Source organism: Hyla sarda, chromosome 5 (genome assembly GCF_029499605.1).
Source record: "Hyla sarda isolate aHylSar1 chromosome 5, aHylSar1.hap1, whole genome shotgun sequence".
NCBI classification, from domain to species: domain Eukaryota; kingdom Metazoa; phylum Chordata; class Amphibia; order Anura; family Hylidae; genus Hyla; species Hyla sarda.
The window spans coordinates 25,124,094-25,138,593 of NC_079193.1; the positions used below are offsets into that span (position 1 = coordinate 25,124,094).

At 45.9% G+C, this 14,500-nt stretch overlaps 1 protein-coding gene across 1 annotated transcript; it reads left to right on the forward strand.

The window, feature by feature from the left end:
• LOC130272965 (gastrula zinc finger protein XlCGF57.1-like) lies at positions 1 to 10,732 on the forward strand. The gene is made up of 8 exons (XM_056519028.1): positions 1 to 113; positions 1,703 to 1,887; positions 2,177 to 2,320; positions 4,777 to 4,947; positions 6,333 to 6,450; positions 7,529 to 7,714; positions 8,575 to 8,754; positions 9,221 to 10,732. The coding sequence occupies exons 3-8, from the start codon at positions 2,234 to 2,236 to the stop codon at positions 10,330 to 10,332; spliced, it is 1,854 nt and encodes a 617-aa protein (XP_056375003.1). The 5' UTR covers positions 1 to 113; positions 1,703 to 1,887; positions 2,177 to 2,233; the 3' UTR covers positions 10,333 to 10,732.
• The last annotated feature ends 3,768 nt before the right edge of the window (positions 10,733 to 14,500 follow it).

A 14,500-nucleotide genomic window follows, 5' to 3' on the forward strand; every position in this document is an offset into this window, starting at 1 on the left:
CAACGGCGCAGCGAGATGGCGTCATCACAACTTGACCCTACGGGCTCACATTCCGTAGTGGTGGTGAAGCGGTTTGTGTCAGTGGAGGAGCCGGTACACCGGACCGTGAGGAGGTGGGGTCCGTGTTTTCACTTCCGCCTGGTATTCCATAAACTGGAACTATGGTGTTCCCGGTGGTGTGTCTTTTTAAAAAAAAAAAAAATAAAGTTTATTGAAAGGACTGTATGTTTTGTAAGTCTAAAGTCTTATCCTCGTTTAGGTAGCATAGCTGGTCTGTGTAACCATGGTAACCGTGTTACAAACTAGGATGCCCAGATAATGCTCGTATTAATGCTTGAATAAACTTTATTTAAAAACGGCAAAGGCGAACACTTGCAAAAGGCTTAGGGAGAGATTAAGCAAATCCTGTGTAGAATAAAAGTGGTGCAGTTGCCCATAGCGACTCATTGTGTTTTGGTTCTAGAGAGTCGGGGAGGACCTTAATGCCATCCTTCTGTTGCTATGGGCAACAGGTTATTTTGGAAGATACCAGGGATGTAGTAAGCCCAAGATCTCTTCTACCGCACAGGAGAGGGGACAGGTATCTGCAGAGATCCCCCCAGGACCCATAATCTTAAAATGAGACTCTGAATTGCGCCCCAATGTACAGCTCCCATAGACAGATAATGGAATGGTGGTGCACATGCTTGACCAATGCTCCGGAAAGGCAGGTGAGTCTTAAAGGGGTTATTGCCATCTCAGCTTGTTATCCCTTATCCATATCCATAGGATAGGGGGTAACAAGATGATCATTTGGTGTCCAACCGCTGGGACCTCCACCGATCCCAGAGAACAGGGTCAAAGTTGTCCCCGTAATGAATGGAGCGCACACATATGCGTGGCCAGCACTTTATTGCTTCTCTCTGGGACCGTTGAACATTTCTGAGTTCAGCGCTCAAAATTATGCAGCAGCCCCATAAAGAATACATAAGGCGGTGGCTGCGCAGATGCCGTCCGCACCATTCATTTTAGAGACAGTCGTGTCCCCCGTCCTTGGAATCAACATGGATACCTATCAGTTTGTTATCCTGCCTTGGTTTCCTGCACTATTGGCGTTCCGATTGGATTTCATCTTGCTGGTCCAATCAGCATCTGAGCTAGCTGGCAATGTTTTTTTCCCCACATTTAGATGCTGCGATCAATTTTGATTGTGGCATCTAAACAGTTTTTCCAAAAAATGGCCCTATTGGCAATGTCTGGTATTAGCCGTGAGCTCTGGCTACTGATATCATCTGGGATCCACCATGTATGAAGGAACTGAGCACGCTTCAAACTGTGGGAGGGGGCGCAGGGCATACCTTTACGCCCCCCAAACTGCAAAAATTATTTGGGAATGAGGAACATGAGATGAAGGTGGTATCTCGTCCTCTAAATTCCCCAAATCTCATCCATCCATCGATCATGTGTGAGATGTGCTGGAAAAACAAGTCCGATCCATGGAGGCTTCATCTCACAACGTACAGGACTTCTCACTGATGTGTTTGCGCAGATACCACAGGACACCTTCAGAGGCTTTGTGGATTTTGGGCCCCGATGGGTCAGATCTGATTTGGTGGGAATCTACACAATATTAGGCAAGTGGTTTTAATGTTTATTGTTGATTAGTATGTGTGTGTGTATGTAAAGTATAATATATATATATATTTGTTATTTTCTGTTTCAGAATACAGTAATGCCCAAGTGTATTGTCCCTACCTGATTGCCTCACATGGTAAACAAAGACAACCGTCTGAGGGGGATCGTTCTCCATACATTTCATAACAACTTGTCGATCATTACAAACTGGCACATCCAAGACTGGTGAGGACTTGGGAGACATTGGGAGCATCGCACAGAAAATCTTGTAAGGTAAGAAGAAAGACAATTTATGGATTTGCACAGAGCACTTCTTGATAGATTCTCACAGACATACAGTTCCACGTTTTATTCCCTAGAACCCTCTATTTTCTAAAAGAAAAAGTCACAGCTGGGACACAGCATTTAGTCGTCAGGTCATGAAGGATGCAGCTCACAGTCTTGCATAGTTTCCATATGTTGGACGGTTCTACTTTCTTAGGCTTTATTTAATATGTAGGAGAGTGAACAGACGCACATTGTACCATCACAGAAAGGGATCACATCTCATTTGTTCTTCCAGGTCCAGGCCTTACCTCAGCCTCTGCAGTTCCCCACAGGACTGTCGCCTCTTCTCACAATGACCTCCATGGATAATGGCAGCAAGCACATGAATGACAGGATTTTAAGTCTCACCCTGAAGATAATGTTCCTCCTAACTGGAGAGGTGAGCGTTACTGGCAACAATGACGTGACTAATGACTTTGGCTACGTTTTGCTTTCCATTGAAATCAGTGATGGGACGCAGTGCCAGATGTGTTGCACAATGAAAGCCAATGGGGTTTGTCAAGGTTCCTTCACGAGTTCCATAATTTTGCCCCATGCAGCTTCATTGTTTTTTTCTGGCTGATGAGGACACAGTCTTAGACCCCATACACAATACGATTTTCCACTTGCAGCAGAACCCAATGAGATTCTGCTGCTCTGTGCACGCTACAGATGTTCTGTAGTGGAAGTTTGAAGGCTGATGCCAAAACAATTCTGCAGAAAAAGAAAATTTTCTGTGGGATTTTACATTTCTGCAGTAAATATGACATAAATCCTGATTCTGGGCAGCAAAGATCTGTTTTAGGAATTCAGCAGGGAAAAAATGTGCAGAATTTCTGTAATGTGCATGGGCCCTATGTCTGTATTTATCCTGGAATAGAAAACCAGAGCAAATTTTTTTCAAAAATCACTCCCCGTCTGTCTCCAGGTTGGGTGTGGTATTACAACTTGGCTCCATTCATTTTAATGGAACTGAGCTGCAGAAGTACACCCAACAGACGGGGAGCAGTTTTTGAAATAAATTAGCTCTTTTTTTTCTATTCCTGGATAATGCCTTTAAGGGGTGCAATTGACACAGAGATAAACCATAATGGAAAGATTTGCAGCTTTTTCTGTGGTTTTAACCCATTCCTGGTTATTGTTAATAATACTAATCAAAATACTTTGTGTGATCCCAGCCTTACTGCTCACAACTGGGCTTCCTAAACCATGATCCTATAAGATTTACTTGAGGGGGTGTGTACTTATAATGGAGGTGCCCTTAAAAATGTGAACACATTTGGGGGTAGGGGATCAACACCCCGGGTCTTCCTACTAGAGCTTAGGGGGCCTACAGCTATCCAGGCATGCTGGGAGTTGTAGTTTTGCAACAGCTGGAAGGCTGCAGGTTACACACCTAGGTACTAGAGGATTGCTAGAAGCCAGCAGAAACCCACTACAGGCCTTTCCTAACCTTATTGTTAGGTAACATAGTTTACACCACTTGGCTACTTGTACATCTACATTTTATTCCATGCATTGTACAAGCCTTTTTTTATTTGCAGATGATTTGCATTTGTTTGGGTTCTTGTATTGTTTCGTTTTTGCATTGTGTAATGTTTAAAGAGTACCTGTCACCAAACTAAACTTTTAATATATTGTTCCTTATGTAATTATAAGACACTTTGCTATTTACTTGCTGTTAAAATTCTCAACCTATATATGTTTTTAATGTGATTGAAAAAACGGCCACTAGGTGGCTCTGTTCTGTTCCCTGCACAAGTCAAATAGTTAGTCTGGTCTCCTCCCGGCCTGGCAGGAGACCAAACTCAGGAAGTGTGTGCTGGGCATGGCGAGGCAAAGCTCTCACAGGCTACAGTGACGTTGCGCCTGCTGGGGAACGCCCACTTTCTCCTGCCGGGAGCTCACACAATGTGAACAAGGGGAAAGGTATGATACACAGCTTTTTAAAGCTTGCAAAATATTTTAAGGGCTGGAGGGGTGTTAAGAATAGTTGGGAAATATAAACTGAGTTAGTTTAGAAAATATGGTTTGATTATAGGTACTTTTTAATATTGAGCCAAACTTTTATATAAAAAGATCCTATTAACAAGAATCATGTAAGATAGAAGCCACAAGCTGGTGCCCAGGAACACTAGTATATGAAAAATGATAGGAAAACTATTATGCGCAGTAATAGCAGCTTTCCCACACTGGTATATAGTGCCCTGAAACATGCAGACCCTATTATGGGGGCACTTCTGTTAGAAGAGCATTGATCCTGACATTAAAGGGGTTCTCTGGCGCTAAGACATCTTATCCCCTATCCAAAGGATAGGAGATAAGATGCCTGATCGCGGGGGACCCCTGTGATCTTGCACGCAGCACCCCGTTATTATCAGTCCCCGGAGCATGTTTGCTCTGGGTCTGATTACTGGCGATCATGGGGGGCCGGAGCTTTGTGACATCACGCCCCCGTGTGACGTCACGCTCCGCCCCCTCAATGCAAGCCTATGGGAGGGGGCACGCCCCCTCCCATAGGCTTGCATTGAGGGGGCGGAGCGTGACGTCACACGGGGTCGGGGCCGTGACCCCCGTGATCAGGCATCTTATCCCCTATCCTTTGGATAGGGGATAAGATGTCTTAGCGTCGGAGTACCCCTTTAATGTGGAGGTACTGTTGTTCGTACTAAAGCTGGTTGGCATTGTAATAGAGGCACTTTGGTTGGCTTGTGCTGCCCCCTCATCTGTCATTGTTACTGCTGAACCATCTCTCAAACCTGTATGTTGCTCACAAAGTTTGTGGATCACTCTGTTGCGGTACATTTTTCTAGAATATTAGGTTAGATAATTGCCATTGCACCTTTTTATTGACAGGATTACACAGTTGTGAAGAAGAGATACAATGATCAGAAAACTTCAGGCAGCAGCCCCAGGGAGTGTGGAGTAAGGAGCCGAGCCAAGAAATCTGACAAAATCCCGACCACTGAAAGTAACAAGCAGATTCTGCAGCTCACCAACCAGATCATTCAGCTGCTCACAGGAGAGGTCAGTGCTGCTGTAATGGGAAGGACTCCCTACAGCAGTGTTTCCCAACCACTGTGCCTCCAGCTGTTGCAAAACTATAACTCCCAGCATGCCTGGACAGCCTGTAGTTTTCATCGGAAACACTTTTGCTTATATTTAACTTTTTATAAATTTTTTGGTGAATAAAATGTGACAAAAAAGCAGCAATTTTGCCCTTTTTTTTTACGTTTACGCCGTTCACCGTACAGGATAATTAACAATATATTTTGATAGTTCGGACTCTTACGCACGTGACAATACCAAATATGTTTATTATTATTATTAGAGATGAGCGAACTTACAGTAAATTTGATTCGTCACAAACTTCTCGGCTCTGCAGTTGATGACTTTTCCTGCATAAATGAGTTCAGCTTTCAGGTGCTCCGGTGGGCTGGAAAAGGTGGATACAGTCCTAGGAAAGAGTCTCCTAGGACTGTATCCACCTTTTCCAGCCCACAGGAGCACCGGAAAGCTGAACTAATTTATGCAGGATAAGTCATCAACTGCCGAGCCGAGAAGTTTGTGACAAATCGAATTTACTGTAAGTTCGCTCATCTCTAATTATTATTATTATTTTTTTACGCTTATGAGGGGAAAAGGGACAATTTACATTTTTATTGGGGGGGGGGGTTCACTTTATTTTTTTCCCACTTCTTATGTCCCCATAGGGGACTATTTATAGTAATCATTTGATTGCCAATACTGTTCAGTGCTATGCATAGGGCATAGCACTGATCAGTGTTATCAGTGCTCGATCTCAGACCAGAGCAGAAGACCCCAGGAGACGGACGGAGGCAGGTGAAGGGACCGATCATCCATTTAAAGTACCGCACTGCTGCAGATGCCGTGATCTGTATTGATCACGGCATCTGAGGGGTTAATGGCGGACATCCGCGCGATTTGATGATGTCCTCCATCACTAGCCGGGACCTGCTGTGCATGACGGGAGCACCGGTCTGTCATGGTGCGCTAAATACCACAGCACCATGACGTGCATTTACATCAATTGTCGTTAAAGGGGTTAATGTAGATCCGCAGTCCCACTCAAACCCAATTCTGATCGACGTTCTGTGACTGCCATGGTGAAGCCGATGACAGCATTTAAAGGGAAAAACTAAGGCTGAGAATGATTGCGACAAAGGGAATTTCTGTGATACATAATGCAGCTGAGGCCCATTCCTAGTATGGACGGACAGGATGGTCAGGTTCTGGTCTGGTTCTGAACACTCAGACCGCATCAATCAATACTTTAGCCATTTCTCTGCAACATGTCAAAAGTTTTTTAAAGTGGCAGCGCCCATTGAATCTGATAGATGTGAAGCCTGCCGGATGAGCTGTCTCACATAATGATCTGTTGTGCATTTCAGGTTCCTGCGCGGTGTCAGGATGTCGCTGTTTACTTTTCTATAGAAGAATGGGATTATGTAGGAAAACATAGGAATCTGTACGAGGATATTACTGTGGACGACAAGCTCTCATCACATGGTGAGGACACAATCCATTTATGTAAAAGAGACGTCATTGAGGTCTGTTGTAGATAGGAGCTCACAGGGTTTTCCTAGACCGTTGTTTAGAGCAGTGTTTCCCAACCAGGGTGCCCCCAGCTGTTGCAAACCAACAACTCCCACAATGCCCGGACAGCCGTTGGCTGTCCGGACATACTGGGAGTTGTCGTTTTGCAGCAGCTGGAGGCACATTGGTTGGGAAACACTGGTTTAGAGTTATCCTATACCACAGGACCCATGGACATAGATAACAATAGATAGGAGCTGTCCCATTTAATGTGAATTGAAAACGTTACCTGGCACCTTTGCTAGGGTAATTTCACAGGGAGGGGAAGGCTGAGCTCTGAGCTTCATCTATTGCAATGATCCCGTCTTATCTATACACTGGTATCACCTCTCACTGTAAAAAACAATTACGCATTTTTGAGGTGCAGTCCTCCTTCCTCGGATTGGCATCTGAGGAAGGAGGACTGCACCTCCGAAACGCGTCATTGGTCTTTCATTTATGCTTTAAAGGGGTACTCCGGCGCTTATACATCTTATCCCTTATCCAAAGGATAGGGGATAAGATGCCTGATCGCGGGGGTCCCGCCGCTGGGGATCCCCGCGATCTTGCATGCCGCACCCCGTTATTATAAGTCCCCAGAGCGTGTTTGCTCTGGGTCTGATTACTGTCGATCACGGGGCCGGAGCGTTGTGACGTCACACTCTTTCGCTCACATGGTCGGGATCCGAAGCCTCCAGCATTGCTGGAAGCCGTTGAGGTGGGTGCTGCAGCCGAGATCCCGGGGGTCCCCAGCAGCGGGACCCCCGCGATCTGACATCTTATCCCCTATCCTTTGGATAGGGGATAAGATGTCTAGGGGCGGAGTACCCCTTTAATAAACAAAGTGCTATCACTTCAATCACACTCCAGCATCTGGCTTGAAATTTCTGGAACCAAGAACAGCGCCCGCAAAAAAAAAGTTTTTTTCCTGTTTAATTCTCCTTATTGTTGCATCTTTAAAATAATTTCAAAAAAAATTGTCTAGGACTTAAATATATTTTATTCTCAACAGTTGAACAACAAATTTTGCCTCTCGAGCATAAAATAAATCCTCTCGTAAATCCCACAACTATAAAGTCTCCGACCAGTGATGACGGCGTCTCATATGATCTTAAAATGGAGTCAGTCGCCGCAAACAGCGTGGACCGGGATGACTGCATGGAGACAGCACAGGAGCCATTGTCATGTTCAGAATACGGTAAATGTTTTAACTTTCCATCAAGACTCATTGCACACAAGCACATTTACTGAGATGAGATGTCTGATCACGGGGGTCCCACCACTCGGAACCACCCGAGATCTTTAGAGCTTCCGTGTTAGGCTGGGTTCACACTACGTTTTTTCCCATACGGGAGCGCATACGGCAGGGGGGAGCTAAAAGCTCGCGCTCCCGTATGTTACCGTATGCGCTCCCGTATGTCATTCATTTCAATGAGCCGACCGGAGTGAAACGTTCGGTCCGGTCGGCTCATTTTTGCGCCGTATGCGCTTTTACAACCGGACCTAAAACCGTGGTTGACCACGGTTTTAGGTCCGGTTGTAAAAGCGCATACGGCGCAAAAATGAGCCGACCGGACCGAACGTTTCACTCCGGTCGGCTCATTGAAATGAATGACATACGGGAGCGCGAGCTTTTAGCTCCCCCCTGCCGTATGCGCTCCCGTATGGGACAAAACGTAGTGTGAACCCAGCCTAAGTGACGTCACAACACGCCCCCCTCCATTCATATCTATGGGGGTGGTGGCTGTAGTCAACGTGCACTGCATGATTGGGGTGCTGCAGCGGAGATTGTGGGGGTCCCCAGCAGTGGGACCCACGTGATTAGACACCTTATTCCCTATCCTTTTGATAAGGGATTAGATGTTTTCCGCCGGAGTACCCCTTTAAGTATTTTCTATCCGATTATGATTGCAAACCTTGATCTTATTCTTGTTATTGGTCACTGCACCATTCTGTCACTGCATTGTGTAATGAAAATGTTAAAATTTGTCTCTCAAACTTTCAAAATTTAAATTTGTCTAGAATTTGAATACATTTTATTTTATTTATTCTTAACAGATGTAATAGAAGTTAAAATAGAAGATCCTTTAAGTGACTGGAATCCCACCAGTATAAAGTCTCCTTCTAGTGGCGATCTTGTCTCACCTGACCTAAACCAGGAAGCCATGTCTGCAGACAGTATGGACGGCGATGACCGCACGGGCACAGCACAGGAACCGCTGCCATGTTCAGAGTGCGGTAAATGTTTTCCATAGCACAAAACCTTTTTAAGGTTCACACTGCAGAATCTCTGCCCGAAGATATTCTTCGGTAGGAGAATCCGTCTGAAATCGCCAAAATTCTTTTGCGCTAGGAACATGCGGACCTGCGCCATCACCACTTACAGAACTTACTGCGTAATTCTTGCAACAAAAAAAAAAGTTAATTCTTTTGATTTGTGAATTTCTGAGGCAGAATTTTCTGCCACTGAAATTCTGCAGCGTGAATGGGTCAGATCCATTTACACCAATGCTAGATCGGAATCCCGTGTGGCGATTGCGTAGTGTGAACCTACCCCAATGCTCAGAGTGTGGTTAAAGTTTTTGAGGCGGTGATGAGAAATAGTGCGGTGTGCATTAAATGTTGGAAATTTTAGCAGATTGTACCCTCAAAATAAATTTAAAAAAATTTATTTTAGAATTTTAATTTATTTTATTTATAACAGGTAAAGAACCATTGTTGACTCCCGAGCCTGAAATAGAAGTTTACGTCATGAAAGAATCTATCAGCGACTTGAATGCCGCTACTCGAAAGTCTCCAACTCCTGATGACCGCGTCCCTCCTGACCTCAATAAACAGGAACCAAGGTCTGCGGCCAGTATGGACCACCACGACCGCCTCACCACAGCGCAGGAGCCATTTTACTGTTCAGAATGCGGTAAATGTTTTAAGTTTCGCTCAAGACTCCAAGCACATCGGCTGGTTCACACAGGGGACAAACCATTCTCGTGTCCCGAGTGTCGGAAGTGTTTCGCAAGGAAGTCGCAACTTGTTCAACATACAAAAATTCACACCGGAGAGGAGCAGTGTTCATATTGTGGGAAGTGTTTTACGCAGAAATCGAAACTCCTCCAACACGAGAGAACCCACACGGGAGAGCGCCCCTTCTCCTGTCCTCAGTGTGGTCGGTGTTTTGCGCAGGAAGCGACCCTGGCGAAACACCAGCTCATCCACTCGGGGGAGAAACCCTTCTCTTGTTCGGAATGCGGTAAAAGCTTCATGCTGAAATCTTACCTGCGCTGTCACCAGAGGACGCACACCGGCGAGAAGCCCTTCGCGTGTTCCTATTGCGGCAAGGGCTTTACACAGAAATCCCACCTTTCCGAACACATTAAAATTCACACCGGCGCAAAACTTTTCTCTTGCTCGGAATGCGGGAAAAGCTTCACGCAGAGATCCGGTCTCATTTTGCACCAGCGGCTCCACACAGGCGAAAAGCCATTTTCGTGTTTAGAGTGCGGTAGGAGTTTTATTAAGAAAGCGCAACTCATCCAACACAAGAGGATTCACACCGGAGAGGAGCAGTGTTTGGTATGCGGGAAATGTTTTACACACAAATCCAAACTGATCGATCATCAGCGAGCGCACACCGGGGAGCGGCCGTTTACTTGTCATCAGTGCGGGAAAAGTTTCGCACTCAAGACGACGTTAACAAGACATCAGCGACTTCACACGGGGGAGAGGCTGCTGTGCTGTTCCGAGTGCGGTAAATCTTTTATGCAAAAGTCAGATCTGTATCGTCACCAGCAGACGCATATGGGACAACCACCACTATAATGTGTATATCTTAACACAGTGTTTCCCTAACCAGGTTGCAAAACTACAATCCCCAGCATGCCTGGACAGCCGAAGGCTGTCCAGGCATGCTGGGAATTGTAGATTTGCAACAGCTGGAGGCACCCTGGGTGAAAAAACACTGCTTAAGGGTACGTTCCCACACGGCGTATTTTGCTGCGTATTTGCTGCGTATTTGGTGCTGCGTATTTTCCTACCCATTGACTTCAACAGAGAAAATAAAATACGCAGCAGCAAATACGCCGTGTGGGAATGTACCCTAAACATGCAAAGTACATTGGTCATTCATGGTGTGACATTGTAATATTATACTGAAGGTTTTGATTTGCAAAAAGTTCTGCCTTGGTTACTTTAAAAGTGAGTAATAAATATAATATTTATATGGATCAAACAGTGAAGCTTTACATAAGCCCAAAAAAATACGCAATACAAACATGTTGAAACAAATTACAGAAGAAAGAAGATCCAGCTCACAAGGAAAAAGTCCAAATATGTGAAAAAATGTATTGAAGCATACAAGAATAAATAAACAATGCAATAGATCCTTAACATAAAAAAATGACTGACGTGTTTCGGACAGTGTGCTTAGTCACAATCAGGACTATGACTAAGGACACATCATCCGAAACGTGTCAGTCTTTTTTTTTTTTAAACAGATCTATTGTATTCTTTTATACTTGTATGCTTCCAATAAAGACTATAACCCAGCTGTGTGCGGCTAATGCATGCGTCGTCGACCTCACTGAGGTCAAAGATACGCCCCCTCCATAGAGCTCTATGGGAGAGGTGGGGATTCACAAAGCAAGGTGTTGAGGCAATGTTCACATGGCAGAAGTTTCGCGGAATGTCTGCCCCGGAAAACACAGGTGGACATTCTGCAAATAGTGGGGCTAGGATCGCTCGGAAATGTCTCCATAGAAAGCAATGGATTTACGAACGGATTCCGCCCAAAGAATTGACATGTTTATTCTCATGGTGAACACCAGAATCTGAATATCTGCTGCAGAAACTTCACAGTGTACACGGTGCAGCAAAATCCCATTAAGAACAATGCAACGACGTTTCCAAGCTGAACTTTTCTGACAGATTACGCTTGGAAATTCTGTTGTGGAAACATGGCCTAAAGGAGAGAACATACCAATGTACTATCTGATTCCCCCCCCCCCCCCCCCAACATGTTACCCAGCAGGATGAGGTCTCATCAGGTGATATGGGCAGTAGCCTGCCGTGTCCGCTCACCGGGGGAAATATATCATTCCCTGCACCAATAAAGAGTAGCAGTTTTGCACAAATGTTTTTGCACAAACTTCTGCACTGCACCAAAACATAAAGATGGAATGATTTATTTCTCCAATTACCGTATTTTTCACCATATAAGACGCACTTTTTCTTCCCCAAAACTGGGGGAAAAAAGTCGGTGCGTCTCATACGGCAAATACACCCCTATCACGGTGGTCCCTGCGGCCATCAACGGCCGGGACCCGCGGCTAATACAGGACATCACCGATCGCGGTGATGCCCTGTATTAACCCTTCAGACGCGGTGATCAAAGCTGACTGCCGCATCTAAAGGGAAAGTGACACTAACCCGGCTGTTCAGTCGGGCTGTTCGGGACCGCCGCGATTTCACCGCCCGAACAGCCCGACTGAATAGCCGGGTTAGTGCTTACAGGACACCGGGAGGGACCTTACCTGCCTCCTCGGTGTCTTCTCCGTTCAGGGATCCCCTGTATGGCCGGCACTCTCCTTCCTCATCATCACGTCGTCGCGTACGCCCGTAACGACGTGATGGCGGCAACGGAGAGCGAGGATACCCGGCCGGCAGCAGAGACGTTCCGGAGCGACGGGGACACGGCGACAGCTATGGAGCGACATCCAGGGCAGCGGTGACGGGTCCGGAGTGGCGGGGACACGTGAGTGTTACCTCCTATGCAGTGGTCTTCAATCTGCGGACCTCCAGATGTTGCAAAACTACAACTCCCAGCATGCCCGGACAGTCAACGGCTGTCCGGGCATGCTGGGAGTTGTAGTTTTGCAACATCTGGAGGTCCGCAGGTTGAAGACCACTATTGGTTTCAAAATCTTTATTTTTTTTGATTTTGCACCTATAAATTGGGTGCGTCTTATACGCCGGTGCGTCCTATAGGGTGAAAAATACGGTAATTGCAGCTTTATTTTACTGCCAGTGTGTGTCCTGGGGGGGGGCATATTCAAAGAATTTAGTGCCACTTTCTTTTTGCTTTAGTTGCGCCACATTTGCTTAACCTCTTGGGTGATGCAGGGTGTGTGCATACGCCCTGCATCCCCGATCCTTAAGGACCCAGGGCGTACCTGTACGCCCGTGGGAATTCCGGTCCCTGCTACTCACCAGGCGGGGACCAAACGGGGGTGCCTGCTGAGATCATTCAGCAGGCATCCAGTGACAACGCCTGGGGGGGGGCCCTGAGACCCCCCCCCCCATCCCATGTTGACGATCGCTGCAAATCGCCGATCAATTCAGATCAATGATTTGTGGCGATGTCGGGTCCCCAGTGACACGGAAAAAAAGGGTGATATGTGCCGTCCGAGACGGCATTTTGAAAACTACACCCCTCACATAATGTAATAAGGGGTACAGTGAGCATTTACACCCCACAGGTGTCTGACAGATTTTTGGAACATCTGCCCAAAATGTAGAACCCAGAATGTAATTTTTAATTTGCACAGCCCCCTGTCCCAAAGATCTGTCAAACGCCAGTGGGGTGAAAATACTCACTGCACCCATTATTAAATTCTGTGAGTAATTTCCAAAATGGGGTCACATGTGGGGGGGTCCACTGTCCTGGCACCACGGGGAGCTTTGTAAACACACATGGCCCCTGACTTCTATTCCAAACAAATTCTCTTTCCAAAAGCTTCTCTTCTGAGCATTGTAGTTCGCCAGCAGAGGACTTTACATCCACACATGGGGGTATTTATATACTCAGAAGAGATGGGTTTACAAATTTTGGGGGGCATTTTATCCTATTACCCCTTGTAAAAATGTAAAATTTAGGGAAAAACCAGCATTTTAGTGAAAATAAATAAATCATTTACACATCCCACTATAATGAAAAGTCGTCAAACACCTGTGAGGTTTCCCCCAAAATGTGACATGCCCCTCAAAAACCATTTCAACAAAATTTGCTTTCCAAAAGCCAAATGTGACTTCTTCCCTTCTGAGCCCTCTACTGTGCCCGCAGAACACTTGACATCATAAATTTAAAGAAGACCAAACAGACCTCTGAAAATGAGGCCCAGTTATAGGGATACTCCGGTGGAAAACTTTTTTTTTTTTTTTTTTTAAATGAACTGGTGCCAGAAAGTTAAACAGATTTGTAAATGACTTCTATTAAAAAAATCTTTACCCTTCCAGTACTTTTTAGCAGCTGTATGCTACAGAAGAAATTCTTTTCTTTTTTGTCTTGTCCACAGTGCTCTCTGCTGACACCTCTGTCCGTGTCAGGAACTGTCCAGAGCAGCATAGGTTTGCAATGGGGATTTTCTCCTGCTCTGGACAGTTCCTGATACAGGCATCAGGTGTCAGCAGAGAGAACTGTGGACAAGACAAAAAAATAGAAAAGTTTTCCACCGGAGTACCCCTTTAAGTGGTACTCCGCCACTAGACATGTTATCCCCTATCCAAAGGATCTCCAGGCCGGCGCTGCGGCGTTATGGTCACAAAAGCCTGAGGCTTTCATGATCGTGACGTCATGCCACACCCCCTCCATTCATGTCTATGGGAGGGGGTGTGACCTCCTCCCATAGACATGAATGGAGAGGGAGTGGCAGCTGTGATTGTCAGTCATCCAGTGTATGGAGCAGAGTTTGCTCCGTGCACCGGATGACTGGGATGCCGTGGCAGAGATCGCAGGGGTCCCCAGCGGCCGGACCCCGCGATCAGACATGTTATCCCCTATCCTTTAGATAGGGGATAACATGTCTAGAAGCGGAGTACGCCTTTAAAGTCAGGGCAAGAAGATGAACTGGTACAAATACACAGACTACATTTTGGGTTGATTCTGACATAAATACACCTGATGATACTAAGCGCAAAAGGTGCACGTTATCTTACATGGGAGAATACCAAGCCAGGAAATGTCCAGAGTAAAATCCCCATAGAAAACCTCTCC

Excerpts from the sequence above, each read along its gene's own strand:
- LOC130272965 (XM_056519028.1), top strand. The coding sequence starts at position 2,234 with ATGACCTCCATGGATAATGGCAGCAAGCACATGAATGACAGGATTTTA. Across the intron at positions 2,321-4,776 it reads TGTTCCTCCTAACTGGAGAG|GATTACACAGTTGTGAAGAA; the intron begins GTGAGCGTTACT and ends TTTTATTGACAG. Across the intron at positions 8,755-9,220 it reads GCTGCCATGTTCAGAGTGCG|GTAAAGAACCATTGTTGACT; the intron begins GTAAATGTTTTC and ends TATTTATAACAG.